Source organism: Mesoplodon densirostris, chromosome 19, assembly GCF_025265405.1.
Source record: "Mesoplodon densirostris isolate mMesDen1 chromosome 19, mMesDen1 primary haplotype, whole genome shotgun sequence".
Classification (NCBI taxonomy): Eukaryota; Metazoa; Chordata; class Mammalia; order Artiodactyla; family Ziphiidae; genus Mesoplodon; species Mesoplodon densirostris.
Window position 1 is genome coordinate 32,970,353 of NC_082679.1, and position 23,652 is coordinate 32,994,004.

A 23,652-nucleotide genomic window follows, 5' to 3' on the forward strand; every position below is an offset into this window, starting at 1 on the left:
TCCTTAAATTTGTTTCAAAAGATTAGACAATGTGTTTGCTGATAAAATTTTCCAGCAGGATCAAAGTGTACATTTATATACAGATTTTATTAGAGATCTAATGCATCACTGAGGCATTTCATCAACACCAGATTCATATTAAACTGGATATAGAAAATAAGTTAATGCCAGATTAAGACCGCCTAGCAGGGCAACTTGCAATTGCCATAAATGTTACAGCAAGTTTACAGGACTCTAGTCAATTAGTATTTAGTCCAAAAATACAGAAGACCAAAGTTAACGCTTGCATCCTGTTTGCAAAGCCAGGTTATATCACTAATAAATAAGCTTTCTTAGAACTCTAGAAGTTGAACAAGGTACAAAAGAATGTCTTCAGAATGTTGTAGTTCAGAGATCTGGGGGGACCAGAAGGTGGGGGGCATGGGGCAAGGAGTAGGAGGCAACCATGGGTCTCATTCTGAACGGGGATGCTCTTTCTCCAGCCAGAGTGGATTTAACTTGTGACAATCTCTTTGCTGTCTTCCACAAAGCGGGTGAAACGGAAGTTGGTTCCATTCTCGCTGCTTGCCATCTTCTCAAGGCCAGCCAGGGGCGCACTGGGTTCTGAGTTCTGGAGCTTCTCCAGGTTTCCCGTCAGCCCACTAATAGGTGAGCTGCTCCCGCTGCCCAGGCTTCCAGGAATTGGAGGGATGCCGCCATTCTGAATGACCGAGATCTCGTTGGCCTTCATCGCCAGCCCATTGGACAGAGCTGCTGCATACTGATTCCAGAAACTGGAAGGATCCCCACTTCCTGACCTGGCCGCCAAATCCTTCTGGAACATTTCTGGGAACTTGACGGGATTGCCTCCTAGGAATGCCATGGGGCCATCCACGGAGAGCCGGCGACCCCGGCGGGCAGGGGTGCTGTTCCACATGTGAGTGCCCATGTGTACCTGGGATGGGGGAAGAGAGGAGAGGAGGGAGAAAAAAAGGGGAGAGAGAAGAAGGGAGAAGCTGAATAGTTGAATCTGTCTCAACTCGTATCCCAACACTCGACAGGGCAAGTGGCCGCAATGTCTATTCTTATTACCTGCCCGACAGTGGGAAAGGTAACAAGAGCTGTCCACTCCAGTCCGCTGGTAATAAGGTGTCTGCTCTCTGTAGCCCTGGGCCGCCTTTCCTCTGCCTGGGCAAGGATGCCTTACTTACTCCTTTTTTATTACCTGTATTTAGCTTATAATGGCCTCAAGCAAGCCAGTCAGTCACAGATAGCTCCTTTCAGGGTGAGAATTGTTATGTCCACTCTCATTGCCATGGTAAGTATTGCATCTGACACCTTTTACCCTATAAATGTCCTTTTCAGATGGGAAGAAAGTGCCCCTCACTGATTGCCCATTGGAGGGCCTGCGCGTGGAGAGAAAAAGCCAGAAAGTAATTATTCATTTCACATTACTGGCCGCAATCTCCAGAGAAATACTCTGTCAACAGAAAAATGTACACAGTAAGAGTGTTCAACTGTTGCTCTAGAACTTAAGCATATTTGCTTTCTTTCCAACACATATCAGTAGGAAATGTTGTATGATCAATTATCACAATACCCATTAGCCGAGCGGTGACGTTACCGTTTTTAGAAAGACAAGCCACGCTGGACTGCAGAGTTATGAAAAAATAGATGCCAACGCTGAGGAGAACTGTAATTATTAAGTGATACGGGCAGCACACAGGCCACATGGAGGTCTTTAATCAATACCCCATGGCAACGCTGTGCTGTCTGACTTGGTAGGTAAAGCAATTCATTTGGTGCACTTAGCGAGTCAACAGGACTAGGCCGCCGCTTCGCTTAGGTACCAAATTATTCAATGCACTCTGACATTCAGCAAGCTGCAGCCTGCCCCAGTCCCTGCCGTGATCCTGACCTGCACGGGCACCCACGTTTCTCCAGATCAGTCACATGCAACAGGTTCCCTTTCGAGAACTCTCTCCCTGACTGTCTGGACTGAAGACTCTGGGAACGTACCTTACAAACAGTCAACGGCCAAGAGAGAAAGAGGGCGGCTAGGGTGGGTCTGGGTGAGGTACAGGTGGAGGGAGGTACCTTAAGATTGCCTTTTGTTGTGAAAGCTCTCCCACAAATAGTGCAAGCAAAGGGTTTCTCTCCAGTGTGAGTTCTCTCGTGAATCTGCAGGGCACTCGACGAGGAGAAGGTCTTGCCACACGTGTTGCAGTAGTGCTGTTTGGGGGTCCTCCTGGGCAGAGCTGGGAGCAGAACTGGGGACGTGGCGGACGATGACAGAGGCCCCGAAGGGACGTGACTGGTGGGGGTGTCCTTACTGTCCTGAGGAGTCACATGCACGAAGCCGTTGACCTCTGTCTTGATGAGAGACGCCAACGAGTTGGCGGGAATCACCGCCGAGTTCTGATTGGGGCCAAGGTTGGAACTGGGCTCAAAGAGCTGTGATGGTAGATCTCGCATCTGATGTGTCAACATGTGTTGCTTCAAATTACCCTTGGTGGAAAAGCCACGATTGCAGACTGTGCAAATAAATGGTCTCTCTTTGGTATGACTTCTGTAGTGAATGTCCAAGGCACTCTGACAAGCAAAGGTTTTGCCACAAATGTCGCAAGCAGTGTTTTTAAATTTACCCCGGTCTCTGAAAGGGAAGAGGATCCCCAAAGAATCTTCTTTGATGATTTTCTCTGTGTGACTAGATGTCAAATCCAAAGCCCCACCGTTCGCTGGGGTGGGAGACAGACCATTGGCAAAGTCGCTTGCCCCTGCTCTCTGCGGCTTCTCCTCGGCACTGGGTGACTTGTGGAATTCCTGGGTGCTGTTGGATGGGGACAGAGCCTGCATGGAGGAGGTAGACTCTGAGATGGCCGGGCTGCCAGCACTTTGGCTCTCCATGTCACCACCCACCGAGGACGAATCGTTGGTCAGGACGTCCCCCTCGACGGACCCGTTCTCCACTGACTTCAGGCTGGCCTGCAGCTGCTCTGCCAGGCCGGCATTGATCATCTTCATCTGATTTTCCAAAGCAGCGATGCTCGACATCTCTAGAGGCAAAGGCGAGGAAGACAGGCTGTCTTGGGACGCATCCGCGGACTTGGGCGTGTCCGGGATGCTGCCCTCAGGACAGTCTTCCATGTTTTCATCGGAGAAGTTGTCTAGGTCATCAAAATTTTTCTCATCAAAGGAGCCCGTGTCCGACTCCATGGACTCGGGGTAGCTGTCAGGGACCGGGGTGTTGGGGATCTGGCCCCCCATGTGCATTCGGATGTGCTGCTGTAGGACGACAGCGTTCGTGAACTTCTTCTGGCAGATGGGGCAGGAATGCTGGACTCTGAGCGGGGGCATAGCACGATGGACGCTGTAATGGGTTTTCAGGTTCCCTTTCGTGGTGAAAGCCCGGCCACAGATCTTACACTTAAAGGGCCTCTCCCCGGTGTGGGTGCGGTAGTGCATCTTCAAGGCGCTCTGACAACTGAGGACCCGGTGGCAGATGATACACTCATTGGGGTCAGTGGCCTTCTTGTCAATGTTTTCGACCAGCTGCTGAAGCTTGGATGTCTCTGAGGCCTGGGCCGAGTCCAAGAGTCCCCCAAAAGGGAACTTTGCCTTGAACTGCTCGGACATGAGCGGCAACAAAGGGTTGGTGAAAGTCGAGGCACTGCCTGGGCCAACGTCGGATGCTAGGGAGCTCAGCACGCCAGTGCTCACGGTTGGGGCTGAGCTGGGGACCACGCCGCTCTCTTCGCTTTTGCCACTGGAGGGGGGCCCAGTGGAACCTTCCGCTTCCTCTGGGAGCCCACCCGGGTTTCTCGAGGCCGGCTCGGGAGCCCCGGAGTCACTTTTGACGGAGCCCGGGGGGCTGGCGGCAGAATGGCTGATGGGGATGGGGGCTGGCTCTTCGGTCTTGATGAAGGGGGTGAGGCTCGGGAGGGTCGGGGGCAACGGCAGGCCGACTGAAGTGGTCAGAGTGGGCAGGACTGGTTTGGTGTCTAGCCAGCTGGTGACCGGCTTTTCTGGAGGAATGGACATGCCGTAGGGGATGCCGGTACTGGTCGGGATGTTGTCCAAATGCTCAGGCACGGGATAGGGGTTCATCTGGATGTGAGGGTACTTCTCTTTGTGGCGCTGAAAGTGGACTTTGAGGTTCCCCTTGGTGGAGAACCTGTTCCCGCAGATGTTGCACTTGAACGGCCTCTCTCCGGTGTGGGAACGGAGGTGGATCTGCAAGGCACTGTCGCTTCCGAAGACCTTCGCACAGAACCTGCACTTGTGTTTGAAGAAGGCCTCGTCCGAAGCGCTTTTTGCTTCGAAGGCAGTGACATTTGGTGGCTTGCTTTTTCTTTGCTGGGCCAAGGCAGACAAGGGGTTTAAATCCTCTGCCGTCGTTCCGATGTTGGGCAAAGGGCTGGGGAAAACCGAGTTAGCAGGGGCCGGCTGAGGTAGAAGTGGATTAGATGCAGGACTCAATAGACTGCTTATTGCAAAAGCTGGTGAGGAGGATGCCGAGACTGCGGGGCTGCCGGCATGGGCATGGGAGGCACCCACGCTCGAAGCCACTTTTTCCGAGGATGGGGTGGGAACTGCCGCCGCCAATATGTGAACGCTGGGGGAAGAGCCGCTGTGGGGTGGACCGATGGTGTTGCCAGAACTGCTCTGAGGTAGCTGGATGGGGGGGAGCTGTTTCACACCGCTGATGCTGGCAGATTGGCTAGCGAGGCTCTGTGCTAACCCAGCTGCTGCCGCCAGCTGCTGAGATAAATGGGAGCTGAGTGTGGACAAGGGGTTGGCAGATGTTCGTACAGTACCTGGAGAAGGACTAGAAGATGTTGGCAAGTCTGTGTTCTGAGAAGCCAACAGCAATATTTGGTGACGAATCTGTTCGATCAGTTGCAGCTGATGGATCTGCTGCTGCTGCAGAGCTAAGAGCTGCTCCATCAGGGCCGGGACGGCCAGCTTGCCTCCGGAGGCCCCATTGCACCTCGCTTCCTGGGAGAACTGGGCCACCGCCACCTTGGTGCTCTGGAGGTTCTCGATGATGACGTTGCTGTTGATCACGGAGAAGTCGCCCAGTGTTGTCAGGTCCCCGAGTTGAGGTAGAGAGGTTGTGATCGCTGAGGTACCTGGGCAGGAGCTGCCGCTGCTGCAGCTTGGGGGGGCACTGCCGTCGCCACCGCTGCTCAGGGGGCCGCTGGCGCCTTTGTTGGCCACCGGGGCCTCCACCTCCATGGACTCTTCCCTGTCCGGTCCGTGGGGTTCCGCCAGGTCACTGCAGTCTCCTTGCTCTGTTTTGTTAGCTGTGTTGTTCATCTGTTCCTCGGGATGATCCGGAGCCGGGCTGGGGGAGAAGGTTTCAGGTGGGGACGCTGGACTTTCATTGACAATTAAAACGAGTTGGTTTTTAGTACAGTTCTTCTTGTGGAGCAGGAGATCTGACAATTCAAAGAACTCGGCGCAGCACCGGCCGCAGACGTGGGCATCCTTGCTCTTAGTGGTGCGGCTGGGTTGACCCTTCTCTGTGTCTCCTGCAAACGTCCAAAGGAGCAGGGTTAGCGAGTAAGCCAGGACACCCAGACATCCATGACTTCAAAAAAAAGAGAAAGGGGTTGATCAACTCTTTTCTCCCTGCGAAACTCAAAACTGTGGCCCCTGAAAAACAATCAATATTCCCTAAGAACAATCATGATTAAAATTTTTAGGCTGTTGGAGGACTTCCTATCAATCTGGTATCTCCGAGAGCCAGGACCTTCAGGTAATCCATCAAGATATAAAATACTGCGAACTGCAGACATTGGTGCATAATGAAATTCCATAGCAAAATACTGATTTCCAATATTTTATACACGTTATTGTCTACTCATCCAGAGACGGTCCAGCCACCATCCTGAGGACTTATTAGGCTCTTGAGTTTCCGTCAACCTTATTCATTTTCAACTGATTCAAAGATATCTGTGACAGTTTGTTCTGTCACTAAACTAATTTGTAGTCATTCAGGTTCCAATCAGTGGTTGACAAGGGGGAAAAAAAAATGCATATCACCAAGCTGAAGACTGACAACTTGAAAATCACCTCCAGTCCCTACCTAGAACCTGAGCTACGTCTGATCCGTGACAAGCACACTTTAGCCACATCAGTAAGAAATCCTCCAGACCACTCAAGACTCAGCTGAATACGAGAGAAAGCAACGTGCAACACACACACACACACACACACACGGGAGAAACACAATGATCATAATCCGTTACAAGGCCTGCCTGGCACCTATATATCACCCTGTGGCATGTTTATTTTTAAAATTAAAGAATGCGACTGTGGCTACCATCCCGCTAATCAAGGAATATATGCCACTATGCTCCAAATGGCAACATTATGCCTCTAAATATTTCAACAAAAGTGCTCTTTCTATGCATAAAAACTGGCACAGGATTTACGTTTCTGATTAAACATCAACTTAAAGAAAGATGTGCAGTTAAGGGGAAGTGAAGAATAATTCTTGGTTTCCAGTTTGGAAATGCTTTGCAATTCTCCTTGTCTGAATGCCTTTAAAAACAGTTTGCTCTTAACTGTTATCAATTGTTTAACAGATTGTCCTGAACCTTTCATTATAAAATCCCTTTATTTCGTGTTTGTTTCCACTGGTTGCTCAGATTTCTTCTCACTAAGATCCATTTTAAACATAAAAATCTCCAACTCCAAGCTAACATCCTATTCAAAGACAGGATGGCGTCCCATTGTTTGCCCAGCATGGGGAACACCAACTTCTGTTGTACAAATGGTGTGTGGTCATCTCCGAAGGCTGTGAAAAAAAAAAAAAAAAAACTGTTTAATTCAAGGATTACCTCCCTGTGTGCTTTTCTGCAGAACTGAATCAGATAATAGTTAGTTTCCATGACTTCCAAATTGAATCTCCCAGAAAACTTGCAGGGGGAAAAAAAAAAAACTAATTGCAAATATGAATAAACGCAAAATCAAAATGCTGCTTTTTCAGTAAACTTAGAGTTGACTCAAAAGAGCCTGCCATTTGCCTCTTTGTAGTAAACATCAAAAAAAAAAAAAAAAAAAAGGAAAAAGAAAAGCTTGAGTAGTTTTGCATTCCAGAAAATATAATTAATACCCAAATACTAACTTCTGAAAATTCCTTAACTCTGTTTGCCTTGAGTGATACCACAGTTGATTAGAAGCCCTGTTAAAGTATGCCAAATGTATGCGCACTTTATTCACTGGGAGGGTTATTTGAGTAGCTAAGTTATACTTAACAAGCTAGCTTTCCTAATACCCATCTTTTAATCTCCGCAAGGGTATAGTGCAAAATGCATTAACAATACCAAACAAATCTTGGTTGGAGCAGAAAATACCAATAATGATTCAGTTTTAATTTAATGTTTAATCATTCTAATTGGCACAGGATTCCTCTGCACATTCAAGGTGCTGTTTTAAGCCCTTTCTGTCTCTCTCCCTGCTTTAAAATAATGTAAACAAAATACGCTAAAGTTATGTTGCTTAACTTGGGATGAAAATAATGTGACAAAAATTCTGTTTAAAGTTTCTTATTTTGACAACCAATTTTAAATGATGCATCCATTTCAGATGCTTATTTTAAACTAGGAAATGCAATTCCTAATATATTCAACCGAAATGTTATTTCTTTCTCTTTGCACATTTCCATATGTAATGGTTATGTTTCCATCTACTTTTACAGCCAATTATGAAGGAACAAAAGCTATTCTGTTTGTTCACACATTTTCAACAAAATGCATTAAAACTATTATGTCAGCATGTTCTATTAAGCTCTGCATTCAGTGGAAAATACTTTTCAACCAGCTCACATTTATCAAAACATAAAGCCACTTTAAAACACAGTTTTGCTTGGTCAGCTGGGCTTAGACAAATAATGACAGATTCAGAACTAAATAACTAGCAAGGGAAATCAGAAAACTGACTTCATCAATTGTACACATTACAATGCAGTTGCTTCAAATATTTAGCACATCTGTGCTCACGATTAAAGGGCATTTTTTAATTCTTTATAACTTGCAAACATCTGATATTCTCATAATATAGAGAGAAAATAAAAAGGTTACTTTACAGGATTTAGCTGATTATTACTTTCCTGTGCTCCAATTCTGCATTTGTGCTGTTTCAAGACTCACTTGAGAATTTTCAAGTTTTTCGACCTGAACAGTTTTATATTTAGGGTTGTGCTAACTGGATGGAAAATATAGGCATTTAAAAATAAGTGCCTGCCTTCTAAGAAAGAGACTGTTTAAAAAAAGCTGCCCATATTTTAGCTTAGATTTTCACATTTTAATAAGCTGACATTTGATCTCACTGTAGAGTCAACTAATTTAATTTCCTGATGTTTATGAACACCAAAAAAAACCCCTGATATCTATTTTGATTTATTTCAAAAGCAGGTGTCGCTACACTATAATAATTCTTAACTTTAAATCTGCCTTCTGAACAGAATTCCAATGAAACAGCTTTATATATTAAAAAAAAAAAAGACAAAACATGAGGACTAGTTTGAATCTTTAACTACCAAAGGAAATATTTTAAGTTGTAATAAGATATATATATACACACACACACACAAACATGTTCTAATTCATTTTTCTGACCATTTGCTATCTTGCATCTCTCTCAATAATCTGTTACACAGGATTGCAACTGGTGACCCCCTTATAGTAAATACAGTTGCCTTGTTCCCTGTACTATGGTGAAAACAATATTCCAGTTCCTCTTCTATGGATTTTGCATACAAATTAATTTTGTAATCGTGGTCATATAGAAAAATTTAAGAAGTAGTGGTTTTCTAAGTATGTACACACAAAAAGATATTTGGAATTTTCTGGGTTTCTTTTCCCCACTCTGGGTCAGGAGAGGAGGTGATCTTATAGCTCCAGCCAATGTATATGAAAATCCCAGATGTTTTAGTTCCCATTGTACTGTTTAGGTTCTTCATGCCCATTTCAAATGTGTCAGTTTTCATCATCTGAACTAAACATTGCAGAACAGGAGACAGAAAATTGAAGTGTTCCAGTGTATCTGTCTGCTGAGAAAACAAAAATACAACTATGCCCCACACTGAAAGGTTTAGCCAGCCAGGAAAACAAAACAAAACAGAACAACACAACAGCCCTACTGTACCACGTTGAGTTTTCTTTTTTGGAGCTCCCCGGAAAGACCCTTCACTTTACTTCCCATTATCTTCAGATCACATTAACATTTTTAATAAAACCTCACAAGACTGTGATTTTGGAACCTATCATTTTAACTGGCTGTTCCTTTTTGTAGACCAATTTCGAAAGGCTATCACAAACATTTTTGATTGATTGGTCTTTTCTCTTGTTTTCTTTCTCTTTCACAGACCTGGGAAAAACCTGCATCCGAATGTCCAGCTTAAGATTCCAAAGCAATTTTCAACACCGCCACATATGCTCTGCATATTTTCTGTAATGTCTTAAGTTTCCTCTATGGGGTATGCAACCACATGACACATTTTACTGGCCCCCTTCAAGTCCCCTCACTGTTCTGACTGGGATTAGCGTATTCTCGAGGGGAAGAATACAAGGGAAAATCTCTGAAAAAATAACAACACGGACAAGACAGTCCTTTGAAAATCGTGATACCAGCCCACCTAATGTACACAATAAATGAAAGGGGAAAATGTCTTCCCCTTGGATGAATCAAACTGAACACTAGATGGGGTTCCAGTTGCAAGGGTTTGTTCAAAAACTTCTTTGTGGCTTTCCTCTTCCAGTGACGCGTAAAAGAGACTGCTTAAGGCGAGATCTAAACTTTGACTACATAAACATTGGCAAAGGCACAAGAAACTAAATCCCTGTTGTTTGAGGGTAAAACTGAGCTATGGGAACTACCTGTCAATCTTCCCCTTTGGGGGTCTGGCATCTGAGGGTGACAGGGGAATAAGGTTAGGAAAAGAAGCCAAGCTGATAAGGTGAAACTAAAATAAACTTCGAACTTCCTGCTAAGTGACTAGCAAGACTCAATTTGGGGGTCACTGGGAAGATTCTGAAGGACATATTATGATCTGGACCTTGTCACCTCTGCATGGGAGGAGGCTAGCAAAGGTTAAAACAGCTCGACACATCTAGGTTTTCCAAAGTCTGGCACACCGACTTTTTTTCTTTTGGAGGGGGAGGGGTGCTGGTTCTTGGGATAATTTACCATCTCCTTCGTTCAACTGCTCAATGACTACCGTTTTGGTAATCTAAGAATATTTGGGAAGACTGGGCTAGCTGTATCAGGAGGTACCTTAGAAAAACCGAATTAAGTCTACAGAAGGAATTAGTTCTGGCTACTCCACTGAGTTTGGCTTTTCCCAATTTCAAAAAAACTGAACTGCTGGTCTAAGTCTCCCCCAGCTTTTTGGTAAGATCTCTGCGTTAAAAATTTGGGTTTCTGCTTTCTAAAGGACTGTGGGTCAAGACAACTTGCTACCTGTGAAAGTAGAAAGAAATGAAATAAAGTCCCCAAAGAATAACCTATAAATTGGCACTCGTGCCTATAAACCATAGGTGAACCTGGATGTAAAATAAATCACAAAACATTCGGTATCACAAATCCACTTTAACACACGCTTTCTCGTGTCCATCCACCCTTCGCTTGTTTGTGTGTTTGTCACATTTTTGGAAGTATGTACAGCCTGCAGCAAATCCCCCCTCAAACAGTTTGCATTTTCTCAACCAGAATCTTCCATTATGCCACAAACTTAAAATAGGCCTGATTAAACATGAGTACTTTCCAACTGCCTTATCGTGCAGGTGTCGGTTTTTCAAAAAAAGCAATTAATTACAGTTCTCTCTAACCTTTGGGCCCAGAAATCAATGTGTTGCCATTAAGCTGCTCACAATGAGTAAATTACTTTGGTAAATAATAGAATTTCATTATTAATATAAATAAAAGGAATTTTTATGATACTTTATATGACAGGCAGGGTGTTATCTCCAGTTCATGATGCTTTTATCTTTCTTCCAATATGATCTTTTCCTTGAAAAAGCTGGGCACCGAAATCCTTTCTTAATAGATGAATGGAGTCTGAGTGGGCCATCCATGTAGTTCCAGGAATCTTAAAAACACTACCCAAAGAAGAAAAACCCAACACACACACACACACACACACACACACACACACACACCCCTCTGAAATCCAAATCTCTAGTAAAGAACCCACATATAAAATCAGTAGATTCTAATGTGTCCGTTCCTCAGAATTATTTATCTCAGTAAATAATCTTCCCAATGGCAGTTATCTTTCTACAAGTAATTCGAGACTTGTTGAATATCATTTAAGAGACAAGTAAGGTGCCAAAATCTTGGTTTCATAGGAAACAGAAAAATCCCCCAGTTTATTTTAGGGTTTTATAGCTGCACCAAAAGTAGAATTAAAATATGAACATCATAAGACTGACCAAATAATCTTGTTTTCTTGAACTTGTTCCGATGAAGTTATCCTCGGGGCTGCTGAGTCTGGCTGGGATTTTCTTTGTATGCGCGCACACACTTAAACACACACAGGCGTGACATGCGGCACGGCAAGCCTGGCTGCTCCCAGCCTTGGGAGTCGCTCCTTTAGGGCTCTGGTAACTGGGGTCTACAAACTTTTCTAGGTCCCACTCTGGGCCGAGGTCACGAAATTGGAGGTGCCAGCATCTGCTAAGGGCACCGCCGACTAGATTTCACTTGGTATGTTCAACATTTCATTTGCCATATTGTAAGCCCATCTCAAGATAGAAAAAAAAAGTAACCACATTGTTTAAGGAAAGGTTTATCTTCTAAAAATTTAACAATTTTGTGTATATTAAAACAAACAAACAAACAAACCCGCAAACCAAAAAACAGAACCCGACAGACAACTCTTTGAAGTGTATTTTCTGGGTGGATAGAAGAATGGGTTGCTGAATATACTGCATGAAAGGTGGTGACTTTTTAAAGGTAACTTGGAGACAAGTCATGATCTCTCAGTTCTCTGTATCTCACAACTATTCCCAAATAAAAAGAACTGGAGTGTGTAAGGCCCTCCTGTAAATCAGACATGGAGGAGGATTAGTTGTGTACTAATATTATTACAACATACTAAATCCTGTAACCCTATTACAAAATCTACCCTCTAGGCAGCTTCTCCTAAACTTATTGTTCAACCATGTAAAAACAGTCATAATCTAAAACCATTACAACTGGAGAAAAGGAGGGGGTTAGGGAGAGGTGAGAAAGGGGGCTGGGAAGGGAGTGTTTCCTACGGTGCCCCTAACAGTTTACTGCCTCTTAGGACAATGAACCAGCTTTTGGGGATAAAAAAGAAAGAAAAAAGAAAGGAAGGAAGGAAGGAAAAAAGTAAAAGAAAGGGAAAAAAGAAAGAAAGGAAACTTGATTCAGTGACTTAACTAACTTACCTCAAAGCTCAAATAAACTAAAAAAAAAAAAAAACAGTCCTAATAAATAATAATGGTCAGAGGTAGTGAACTCCTTTTATGCTATCGCTTTATGAGAAGCCTTAACTATTAAAAACTCTGGATTCAGAAGGCGACAGGAAAAAGGCAAAGATCTAGCAAGCATCAATTCTCTGGGAAGCCCGAGCCTTTATTTTTTCTTTTTTGAAAATATAGAAAATCAGTACACGTTTATTTTTTTAAAAAAAGACTTAAAAAACTCTTGTCTCTCCTCCCATGAGGTTTGGTCCTCTACAAACTGTTAACTTTAACAGTATTACTGTGATGAAGGTCTCACCAGAAACTTTAGGAAAGATGGGTGTGCGAGTGAGATGCAGAAGAGACCAGCTGAGAAAACCCAGAAAAATACCGAGGCAGCGGCCTTGGGTAATTTCACCTCACTGTACCTCGACTACCCGGTCTCGCCTGGGGTGGAAAGCGGGGATCAGGGGTTCTTCTCAGCGGACTGAGAAATCGCAGAGGCTCTGGGTAAGGCTTGAAGCTCCAGAAAGTACTGGGGTGGAGGGAGCAAATATTGTAAACAAATTCCTTAATCGGTCTCTGTTCTCCCCAATTTCTTAAGGGACCCCCCACGCCAGGAGTCCCCTTTCAGGACAGTCGGGGTTTAGAGGGTGGGAGTCCCTTCGCTTCTCTGCTTGGGTTCTGCGCGGGTCCCTGCGCCCCAGCTCTGCTGAGAAGCAGGCCTCTCAGGAAGGACCCCGGGGACCTTGAGGTCCGGGCGGCCGCAGAGTTTAGGGGACAGAGGTGCCGACCAAAGGGCACGCTTCGGAGCCCTATCGGGGTCCAGTTCCCTCCTCCACACCCCAAAATGATGCCCGGGACTGGAGCATCCCGAGAGGCATCCCGAGTCGCGGAGACCGCTTGGAGGTTGCCCCTCGTCCTTCCGCAGCCGAGGGGCGAGCATTGTGCCCGGGGAACCCAGCCCGAGCGCCGCTCCGTCGCCTCTGGCCCTGGGCCTGGGAGCTCGGAGGCCCCTAAAGTGAAACACCTTTAGGAATAAGGAAGGATTCGAGGTGTCCTCCCTCTGTACCCCGGATTCCCTGCCCGGATCTCTCCCACTCTCGGCCTTAGCTCCCTAACACAAACTTTGTTCTGGACTTGTTCGTTCCCTTCGGGACCCCTCAGCTGTCGTCTCCATCGTAAGAAGCTAGTGCCTCTGTTTTAGGGGAATTCTCTCGTGGCTAGATAGCACCCCAGCTCTGAGAAAACGACCCTTACTACTCCTGGAAGTACAAGGTACCACGATCCTCAGCGGGAGCCAACCGAGTTTAAAGATTTCTTGGGGGCGTGGGGGATGCATGTGTTGGGAGAAGAGATGCTGGGATAAACTTGGGTAGCCGGACCCCGACACTTTCCCCCGTCTGCCGGCACTCAGTCTGGGGAGCATCCAGCTGCAAAGGGCACTCTCCACTCCGGCCTCCACCCTGGTGTGTCAGGCACGGGCGCCCCAACACAGGTCCCCATCTTCTTGCAGCTCCGAACTCCCAAAGGCATCCCATTCCGCGGTGCGGGCCCAGGAGGAGTGGGAGTGTTGGGGGGAGGGGGAGCGCGGCGCAGGGAGCTCCCCCCACGTTCCGAGTTGAGCCCAGAGCACAAAGTAAACTTCCTTCCCTCAGGCAGCAGGGCCAGGGCGGCGGAGGCCAGGCCGGGGCCCCGGGCGCGGGCCGGGAAGCGCGTGGAGCCCCGCGCAGGCAGGGGCCGACGGCCTCTGCCCGCACCCGCGTCCCGCCGGGCACCCGGGCCCCTGCCGCAGCTTGGCGGGTTCCGGGCTCCGCTCCCCGGAAAAGCCGGGACGGAGAAGAAAGGCCGGCGTGCCCTCTTTCCTCCCCATAGGAGGACCCAACAACTCTGGAAAGATCCTGCCGGGAGAAGTGTTTGCTTTCCCCCGTTGCAAGGGGGGAAGCCCAGCAAAGGCAAATTGAAAATTAAAAAGAAAAAAAAAATCGCGAAGTCGAAAAGGCGATTCGGGACGCGGCGGCGGCGCCGCGGCCGGGCGGTGGGCGCAGGGGTCAGCCGCGTGTGCGTGGGTGCGAGTGCGCGTGAGTGTGAGTGCGAGTGCGTGTGTGCGCGTGTGTGTGTCCGCGGCACGGTCCGGAGCACTCACCATCTCGCCGGGGGAGCGAGGCCACTTCGGGGTCGGATTGGAAATGTTGAGGCTTCGCTTGCTTCCTCCGCGACATGCTGGCTCAAACATCAGCTGGGGCAGAATAAAAAATTACTAAAAAAAAATCTTCTCAAAATTACGGAAATCGAGCGGCGGCGGCGGCGGCGGCTCCCCCCGCCCGCCGGCCCGCCCGCCCCCTCCCCGGCTCCCCGGCCCCGGGCGCAGCGCGCATGTGTCCTGCTATAATTATGATTATCAATAATGCATTGCGATTAATCATAGAGGGGCTCTTTGAAAGGCGATTGGCACCGGGCCAGCGCTATTCAAACCCGCTCGCCTTAATCAATTAGTTCGTGATTTGCTGCAGACCCCTGTCTCTCCGCGCGCTGGCCCAATAAGCCGGCCGCGGGGCTGGCTCTGCGCGCCGCGCCGCCCGACACTGGGTTAACCCTCTTCGCGACCGCCAGGGACTCCACGGCCGGGCCGCCGGGGGCCTGCCTCCTCGCCTCTGCGCACCAGGCGCCCCGGCCTGAGCCCCCCTCCCTCCCTCGGCCCCCCCATCCCGGGCTGGGCCGACCCAAATTAGCATGCCCTCCCCGGAATTAAACCTCCCCGGGTGGGGGGTGGGGCCGGGCGGCGGGGCCTGGGGACCCGGGCTGCAGGCGCGCGGCGAACTTCCCAACTCCGGCGCTAGGCGCGCCGGCCCGCGGGGGGAGGGAGTCCCGTGGCGGGATTTGGGGGGAGGAAGTCCCGTTTCTTGAGTGTTTCTTCGTTTCTTTAAGAGCTACCAGAAAGCAGCCCACCCCCACACCCATTAAAAAAAAAAATAAGCGAGTGGGGAAGAGCCAGCCCCACGCCGGTCCGCCTCCCGCCCGCGGCCAGGCCTCCCTCCCGCTCGCCGCCTGGCTCGGCGCTCCTCCGCCCCGAGTTCTCCATCCCCTGGATCCCGGGCTCGCGGGGCGCGGAGAAGAGGACCAAGGAAAGGTTTGGGAACATGACGGGTTTGGGGCTTTGGGGGGGAGGGGCAGCTCTCCCGCCACCCCGATCCTCCTCAAAGGGCCCCGATCCTCCAGCCTCTCGCTTGCTCCCTCGCTCCCTTTCTCTACCTCGGACATTCCCAGGACAATTAGGGCTGAAGTTTTCGGGAGAAGCGGCCCCGAGCCCGTGGGATAAGGGGGCGGCCCGGCTCCGCCCAGGACCCCTCCCGGACCTCCCCCTCGGCTGCCCGGGTTGGCTGCAGGGTGCGTCACTCCGCGGGGAGGCGGCGGCGGCCGTGGCGCCGCAGATCCCGGGGCGGGCGGCGAGCGGGGACCGGCCTGGGATCCGAGTTCAGCTCCAGCCGGGGGGAGGGGAGGGGCCGCCGCTTACCCAGCACGCTGCAACCCTCCCCTGGCCTCGGGAGGCGCGGGCCTGCCCCGCCGGGCTCCGGGCAAGGCCAGTCCCCGGGACCCCTGGGCTCCCCGACCTGGGGGAGGGGGCCGTACCCCAGGCTCCTGGCGAGGTGGCCGAGCTGAGCCGGGAGTGAGAGGGGGGGTCCTTGTCCGCAGCAGCCTGGCCCGGCAGAAGCTCGCCTCCACCTCTCAGGCACTTGCCGACAGCGGCGCCCAAACTTTTCGCACCAGGTCCATCTCCCCAGGCTGGGATGCAGCCTCCCCACCCGAGCCCCAGAGCCCGGAATGGGGATCCCGGGGCCCGCACTCCCTCCGCTGGGCTCGGGCGCCCGCGAACCTGAGGTTCAATCCTCGTCTCAGTCTAGCTCTTCCCCCTCGCGCCTCAGGGTCTCCTCGCTCCAAGGTTCCCGAAGTCCTGCGCCCGAGGGACAAACTAAACTTCGGTTGAGTAATGGGGAGGAGGGGGGTGCAGATACACAATCCCTGCCCTATCTCGCGATCGGGAAAGGAGAGGGCTCATAAGGACGCCCCAATTCGGGAGCGCCCTGGAGTCTGGAGAGGAACACAGTCGGTTCGCGCGAAGTGGGCACCAATCTTCGGGTAGAGTTTCGGGTACTCCAGACCCTACTGCGCGCCCCCATGAATCTCTCTAGCTTCTTTGCGCCCCCCTCTTTTTTTAAAACCTAGATCTTTTGTGTGCGGGTGAATGTTTCTGTTTTCCTCCTGGCGACTTTATTTTTCTTGGTATAACTTCTCCTTTCCTTCTCCTTGTTCGCCCTTTCTTCACCTTTTCTCCCGCTTATTTTTCCTCTCTTCTGCCCTCGCTCGGTTCCTAACACACACGCGCGCACACACACACACACACCCTCTGCTCCTCGCTCTTTCTCCCCAGGTCCTGTTGGTTACAGTAGATTTTGATAAAAAGACAAACGAAGCCATCAGTGGGGCTGATGTTGAAGAATGAAGATAATAATGTTTCCATAGGTGGTGCTTCAAATGCCATTATTTCTCACTGAATATTTAAAGAGATCTCTCGGCAAAGATGGATCTGCGTGCTCCTGGGGTGCGAGCGGCTCGCTTCCCCCAGACACCCGGGAAAGTGTGCAGGAGCACGTGTAAACCCTACACACACACACACACACACACACACACACACTCCGCAAACTGTGATCCTCGCAGACATCCCAACCCGCGCTCTCCCAGGTACACCAACGCGGCCGTATGCACTTGCACACTCGTTTCTCCGCTTATGCCCGCGTTTGGAGCCGCCCCGCATCCGTCTCTAACAATCTTGGCTTCTTGAAAGTCCGGGCCTCCGGAGCACCGCGTGCTGCCAGGAACCAAGCGGAGCTGCCGATCCCGCAAGCCCCTCTTCCCGGTTCGCGCCGCATGCTCCGCGGGACGCTCTCGGGGAGTAGCTTCACACGTGTTCGTTACTTGCTCTGTGTGTGATTAAGATGAAGGGGGGAGAACCTTTCCCTCCCCCACAAAAAACCACCGAAACAACCAACCAAACGAAATGCACAACGCAAAAGCAGCTTGGCGATGTTTAATTAAAAATGGGCGAACAGAGACGAATTAATTGGGGAGATCCAAACTTTAATAACTTTTTTCGTTCTTTTGCGTCCTCGAAGGCGTAGAGGCAGGGGTCTCGCTCCGTGCGCAGCGACCCCCGCTAATTTCTTGTTTGTTTTCTTTCCCTCTGTGGCCCGGAGAGAGGAGAGGGAAGGTGGAGGAGGGGGGATGGGAGGAAGGGATTGGTCAGAATGGCCGGGAGAGGAGAATTGGTCTTTATTGTTGACGGCAATACATCGATTACGGGCCATTGTCTCAGGCCCAAGTTCCGTGGTTCGCAGACACCGGCGCCGTACTGCCAAGGCGCACGGGTGAGGCTTCGAGTGTCGCGAGGCAGAGAAATAATTAAATTAATAAAAACGGAGAGAGAGTGGGGGTCGATTTGCACTTTCGAGCGGGCCGAAAGAAGGCTGGGAGTGCGAGTGAGGTTGCCACAGCTGGAGCCCGTCCCCACGCCCTGCTCACTCAGGAGACCTGTGCGCTCTACTGGGGGTCGCGGGCCCCCGCCTTAGGTGGGGCAGCTGCTGAGGAACTCGGACTGACGGGCCTGGCACTTAGAGGTTGCTCCACGTCAAGGAATGGGGGTGGCCCGAAGTGAAGCAGCGGCTGCGCCAGGGTCGTGACCTCGTGGGCCGGCAGGAACCGCACCCGGGGGCGGCGATTGGCGAGCTGTGCAAACTCACATTTGGGGGGCTTGATGCCCGTGTTTCTACCAACACGTTCCCTCAGTTTTCCCAACACCTACGGAGTCCTTGGTGGGTTTGGCTGGGCCGAAGTGCTGGGCCCCAAGGCTTCGGGCCACAGCCGAATTCCCAGCGAAGGGGTTTCCCGGCTTCTCCCCTTCATCCCCTGATCCTGGGACGGGGAGCGGGTGTTGAGCCTCCCTTTTTCTGAGGCCTGGTTCTTCCACCCGCAAAAGGACCTTATTCTGGCCCAGTCTGACCCCGGGTTTGGGAGGGAGCCTGGAATGAGGCCTGGCCTGGGCCCGGGACGCTCCTTCTCTTTCCGCCGGCGCGGACTGGACACTCTACTACCCTTGAACTGAAGGTCGGCCCCACTCGCCCTGCCCCGCGCCCCTGCTTCCTCAGCCCCCCGGCCTCAGGCCCCGCTGGCCTCGCGGCCGAAGTTAGGAGGGCAGGAGAGGAGGTTTCGTTTTCTGGTGCCAAGCAGAAAGCGGCGAAAAGGCGGCCGCGGCGTCCCGGGGGCGGGGGTGGAGGCACACCGATGCTATCAACATTATTGATGGGGAAATATTAGGGGCAGGAGCCCGGAGATCAGGTTCCCAGTCCCTCCCCTACCCGGAGGTGGGAGGGACGGAGTGGGTGGTGGCAGCGGTGGCGGCGGTGGCGCGTGTTGGGATGCGGGCGGCTGAATGCACCCGCATTAAGCACTCTTGGGATTTATTTATATTTTTCTTGTCTGAAAGTTGGGGCGGGGGGAGGAGGAAGGATTGACTTGGCTAGTACCCTAGCCCTTAAGCTCTCTCCCAGGGTTGGGGCCAGAGTGGTGGGAGGAGGGGGCAGGAAAAATGATAAAAAGCAAAGACCAAGTTTGCAAAGCACACCGTAGGCTCGCTTATTTTCCAAGCCCCGGTCCTTCGCTTCCCCGAGAGTTTCAGAAACTCCTTCCTTAACCGAACTGCTGTCGCTCAAATCCTAATCTCTCCTCGGGCACTGGAGAGGCTTCGAACCCGAGGCCTGGGGGAGCAGGCTCAGGTGGGTACCCCCGGCCGCGGCGGAGACTGCCGCGAGCGCTTGGCGCGCTGGCTCTCCAGCAGCCAAGTCCCGGCGGCGGCGAAAAGGCGCACTTTCTGGGGGAACCCGCCGCCCGCAGCCAAGGGCTATCTCCAGACCGGCGCCGGGTGCAGCGCGGGGACCAGGCGCCCAGGCGCCGGCTCCGGCGGGAAATTCAGCCGTGGCGAGCGGAGGGCGGGCTGGGTAACCAGCCGCGCGCATCCCAGCCAAGGGTCCCACACTACTGGCAAACTTCGTCTTTCTTCTCTTGCAGGGCCATCTGCACGCCGGCATTTAGAAACTGACTTCGCTGGCGACCGCCAAGTGCCTGTGATTTCTTACTTTCCGTCTACACTGAGCGTCTTGCGCTTAAATTCACTGCGCCCTGCATGCAACAGTACCTCGCTAAGGGGTCTCTGGGTATAAAATGCCTCCCAAAGGAAATTGTATCGAGGTAGAGAAAGTGAAAAAGACTAATCAAATTTATAAAAAGAAAACCTTTGCTTCCTTTTGGTTAAAATCCCTTTGCGGTTTTCTGAGCGTGAAAAAAAAATCATCACCATGCAATAGAGTGTAGCTAATTCCTGGAACCTATTAGGGGGATGTCCAGAAAGCCCAGCAGGGCTCACAGATTTATTCCCATCTTTGAGCTCAAGAAGTAGGACTTTTGGATCCAGTGAATAGTAATCAGTTCTTATATCTTATACGTTGGGAATAGGTGTGAGACCTCTGGAGCCCTGGACTCTGTGTGCATTGCGGGGTGTGACTGGGGGTCTGCCAGGAAGCTCATTTTCATTCATAAAAGAGATCCGCTCCAACGACCTCCCTGTGGGACGCCTAGATGAACTAATTTAGCAAATCTCTTGCAACAGACTTCAACCATATATATATATATTATATACATATATATATTATATAATATATTTATTATATATATATATAATATATATATATATTCTGCCTCTTTCTCTAGCAAAAGGTCCCTTTTTAAAAGAACAGATCGACAGTTGCCAAAGAGAGGTGCATCTTGGTTTTATAAAAAGCTTCATACAGTGAGACCTTGCTCCGGGATGGCTTCTCTTTGGTCAGTGTTCAGAGAAGAAAGCACCTTTTGGTTTCTGTTTGATTAATCAAATGGGCACATGGAGTTTCAGAACCATCCTGGGGTCCTGGCCCTTGTCTGCCCGGCAGCCTGTGAGCAAAGCTGGACTGTCACTCACATTATGGGTAATTTACAAATCCCACAAGTCTCAGCTGAGCTATGACTTTCTTGGGGAATATTTCTCTCTACTGAGAAAGGGCTTTCTCTGAGGGAGAGAGGTATTTCTTCTTGGGGCTGCAGTGAGTCAGAGTTGTAGCTTTACCCCATCCCCAGAGCAAAGTTCAATTCATCCATCCGGTGCAGTTCAAATCTGCATCCTTTATGTGTGATGAGTTAAAAAAGGGTGGGGGGGGATAACCCACCCCTCTCTTCTCCTTCTTTCACCTTTTCCAGCTCAAGGAAATTTTCTAAACTGTTGCACTGATATTTCTTTCTCCCAATGTTCATCCTCGTCTCTCTAGCCACAGTTACAATTCTTTCCAACTTAATATCCAGTTTAACATGGAGTTTTACATTTAAGAGACTAAAATTTCCCAATTCCAAACCTGTGTCTCCCTGCTTCCTTGTGCCTTCTCAAAACAGAGGCAATTATCTCTTAAGTTACAATCCTGAAACCATCAACACCTACACAGTCATGTCAGGAACCAGCTCCAACTTTTTCTTCCTCTTCCCATTTATAATTCTCATTCTGTCCCAGCCTCCATTCTTTCATCCTGGGTTCCCCCACCCCCAGACTCGTTGACATACTTTATAGTAAAACCCAATCCCTGGAAGCCTTCCTCAGAATCTCGCGCAGGTTGTAATGGACATAACTTTTGCTTAGAACTTGGCTAGAAACTTGCTGCGGCCTTTTCCCAGGGCCCCCAAACGGGAAGATGCCAGCAGATCTCTCCCTCTCTGACCCAAACAAAAAGATTTCAGGGGAATTGGGGTGGAAACATTTTCCAGCTTTGTTTTGATTTTCTCTTTCCCTCCTGGACCCCCTAGTACCTCCAGTTTGGGAGAACAGTTGCTGAGAAAACCGGTCTCTTAGCGCAGCCCCCCTTGACAATCTCTCCTCTCCTGATCTCAGATATTTGCCATGGACCAGCTTTATTCACATGTCTTGCTTGGGCGTTGGAGTCAGGCTATTGGGGTTCCCATCCTGGCTCTGTCATATGACAGTGTCCTGGGAACACAGTCCTGGGTATGCACCCATGTGATGGGTAGCTTTGTTCACATTAATTTCACTAACCTCTCTTTCCTGCTCCATCAAGTGAAGCTAATACAGAGGAAGCACAGAGCTTAAGAGCATCCAGCAAGGACTCAGCTTTGCCTCCTCCTAGCAGTGTGACCTCCATATGCCTCTAACAGTTTCTCATCTGTTAAATGGAGATAATAATAGTCCTTATTTCATAGAGCTCTTGAGGGTTAAAAGAGTTAATATGTATGAAGAATTTAGAATAGTGGCTGGTATATAATTAGCACAACATAAGTGTTAACTACTATTGTTATTACCTCACAGGCTTGTTGTGGGAATCAAATGATACAATATGGCTAAAATATCATTCTCTATTCATCCATCCATCCATCCATTCACTTATCTATTTATTCATTCACTCTACAGAGTAACATGAGAGGCATGGGGAATAACAGCTGTGAAACAAACACTATCATTCCTTTCCTTGCTTACAGACAATTAATCAAACAGATTATTTCCTGGGAGCCTGTTATTATTGCCTGGCTCAGTGTTGGGCTGAGGGGAACAGTATAGGAGCAAGGGTAAAACAGCGCATAATCTTAGGGTATTTCTAACATTCTAATAGGAAGTCCCAACTAATAAAGAAGATTGAAACTAGAGCAGGTTGTGCGTGTACCCAAGCCCTGTTTTGCATGTGGGTCCTTTGGGCCAGGGGCAGATCATCCTCATGCTTCTAGAAGGTTCGTAAGCACCAGCGGACATGTAAGTGGCCTGTTGCTTAGGTGCCAGGCTGTATGCACCTGGTTGTTTTATTTGGCTCACATATTTGTCTTTTGGATGGTGTGAACTCCTCTGAGTTGTGCGGAAAACAAAACAATAAAACGGGTGCTGTTTTTCTTTGGGCTCCTTGAAAGGTCTAAATCACTTACAGTGTTTATGTGGACCTCCCATTTCTGGCTTTTTTGCTCTCCATTTTTGTCAGATTATAAAAATTAATCATGGTCATTACAATAGACCATGCTGTAGCCAAATCTAATGGCTGGGATGGAAAAATCCTCCTATCAGTCTGTCCTGCTCTCCCCAGTCATTGGTCTATTCTGGATACAAAACCTCTGGTGGCTGCTGCATGGACCAACTTAGTATTAGTATTATAACCATGTTGTGACCAAATGTAATTTAACATTTACTGGTGGAATGCAAAGTGCTCTTGTGAACCACCCCCCTTCCCCTGTGCTTTGAGATTAAAACACATTTTATGGTTAGTATCTGGAAAAAGAATGAAAGAGTCTGGGCCAAAATACCTGTTAGCGGTGGAGCTGTTGTGTAAAACGGGAGAGACAATAGCAAATGTGTACCCGTTTTCGGTGTAATAACGGCTTCCTTGGGAAGCATCTGACAGCAAATGCAGTTTAAGACAGTCGCGGATGTCAGCAAGCAGAGAGTGAGGTTTCTTCTTTCCCCAGCGCTGAGGGAGCAGACTCGATTTAATCTGTCACTTGATGTCCTTCTCCTCAAAAATAGTGCCCGGGGGCTCTCAGGGGTTTTATTTAGAGGCTCTTAGGAGCTTGGCAGTATGTAAATTATGCGTGAGTGTCCTTCATAGTTCCTGGTGGTCACAATCGGAGGCATTTAAACATGATTTAGCCTTTCAGATGATTTGTGGGAGCACTGGAGCCAGCCAGGGCAGTGGTGATAGTCCAGGCTGGGTTTCTCACCATTGCATTAAATAGGTTTCCATGTCTTGGCTGCTCTGTCCATTCTCCCCCTGGACTTGGAGTTGGTCTAAGAGTAACCCCGCAGCGTTGGTGGGTGACCTCCGAAATATCTTTACTACATCAGGGAGTTCTGAGATTTTTCAAAATGGAAGGTTTTATAACTTTAAAAAATACAATTCAATCTATAATGACTGCAAAGCTTCACATTCATTTATTCAGCCAACATTTATTGAGCACCTACTGTATGCTCCATGTAGGCATTTTAGGCACGAGGAGACAGCGAGCTTGGAGAAGTTTGCTCTTTTTTCTTCTTCCCTTTTTCTCTCCTCTACCTTGTTATTATGCTTTCAGGAGGGTTAGGGAGACTAAATATCATTAAAAAATTTTTTTTTCC

General features: G+C 49.3%; 1 protein-coding gene across 1 annotated transcript; it reads right to left on the minus strand.

The window, feature by feature from the left end:
- Positions 1 to 493: 493 nt before the first annotated feature.
- Positions 494 to 14,638, minus strand: SALL1 (spalt like transcription factor 1). The gene is made up of 3 exons (XM_060084596.1): positions 14,563 to 14,638; positions 2,077 to 5,513; positions 494 to 934 (listed from the first exon to the last, which is right to left on the minus strand). Exons 1-3 carry the CDS (start codon positions 14,636 to 14,638, stop codon positions 494 to 496), a joined length of 3,954 nt encoding a protein of 1,317 aa, XP_059940579.1.
- Positions 14,639 to 23,652: the final 9,014 nt, after the last annotated feature.

Bases quoted from the DNA above. Each gene is read 5' to 3' on its own strand.
- SALL1 (XM_060084596.1), bottom strand. From the start codon at position 14,638: ATGTCGCGGAGGAAGCAAGCGAAGCCTCAACATTTCCAATCCGACCCC. The intron at 5,514-14,562 runs GTGAGTGCTCCG...GGACGTTTGCAG, and splicing joins CTCGCTCCCCCGGCGAGATG to GAGACACAGAGAAGGGTCAA. The intron at 935-2,076 runs GTACCTCCCTCC...CCCCCATCCCAG, and splicing joins CAACAAAAGGCAATCTTAAG to GTACACATGGGCACTCACAT.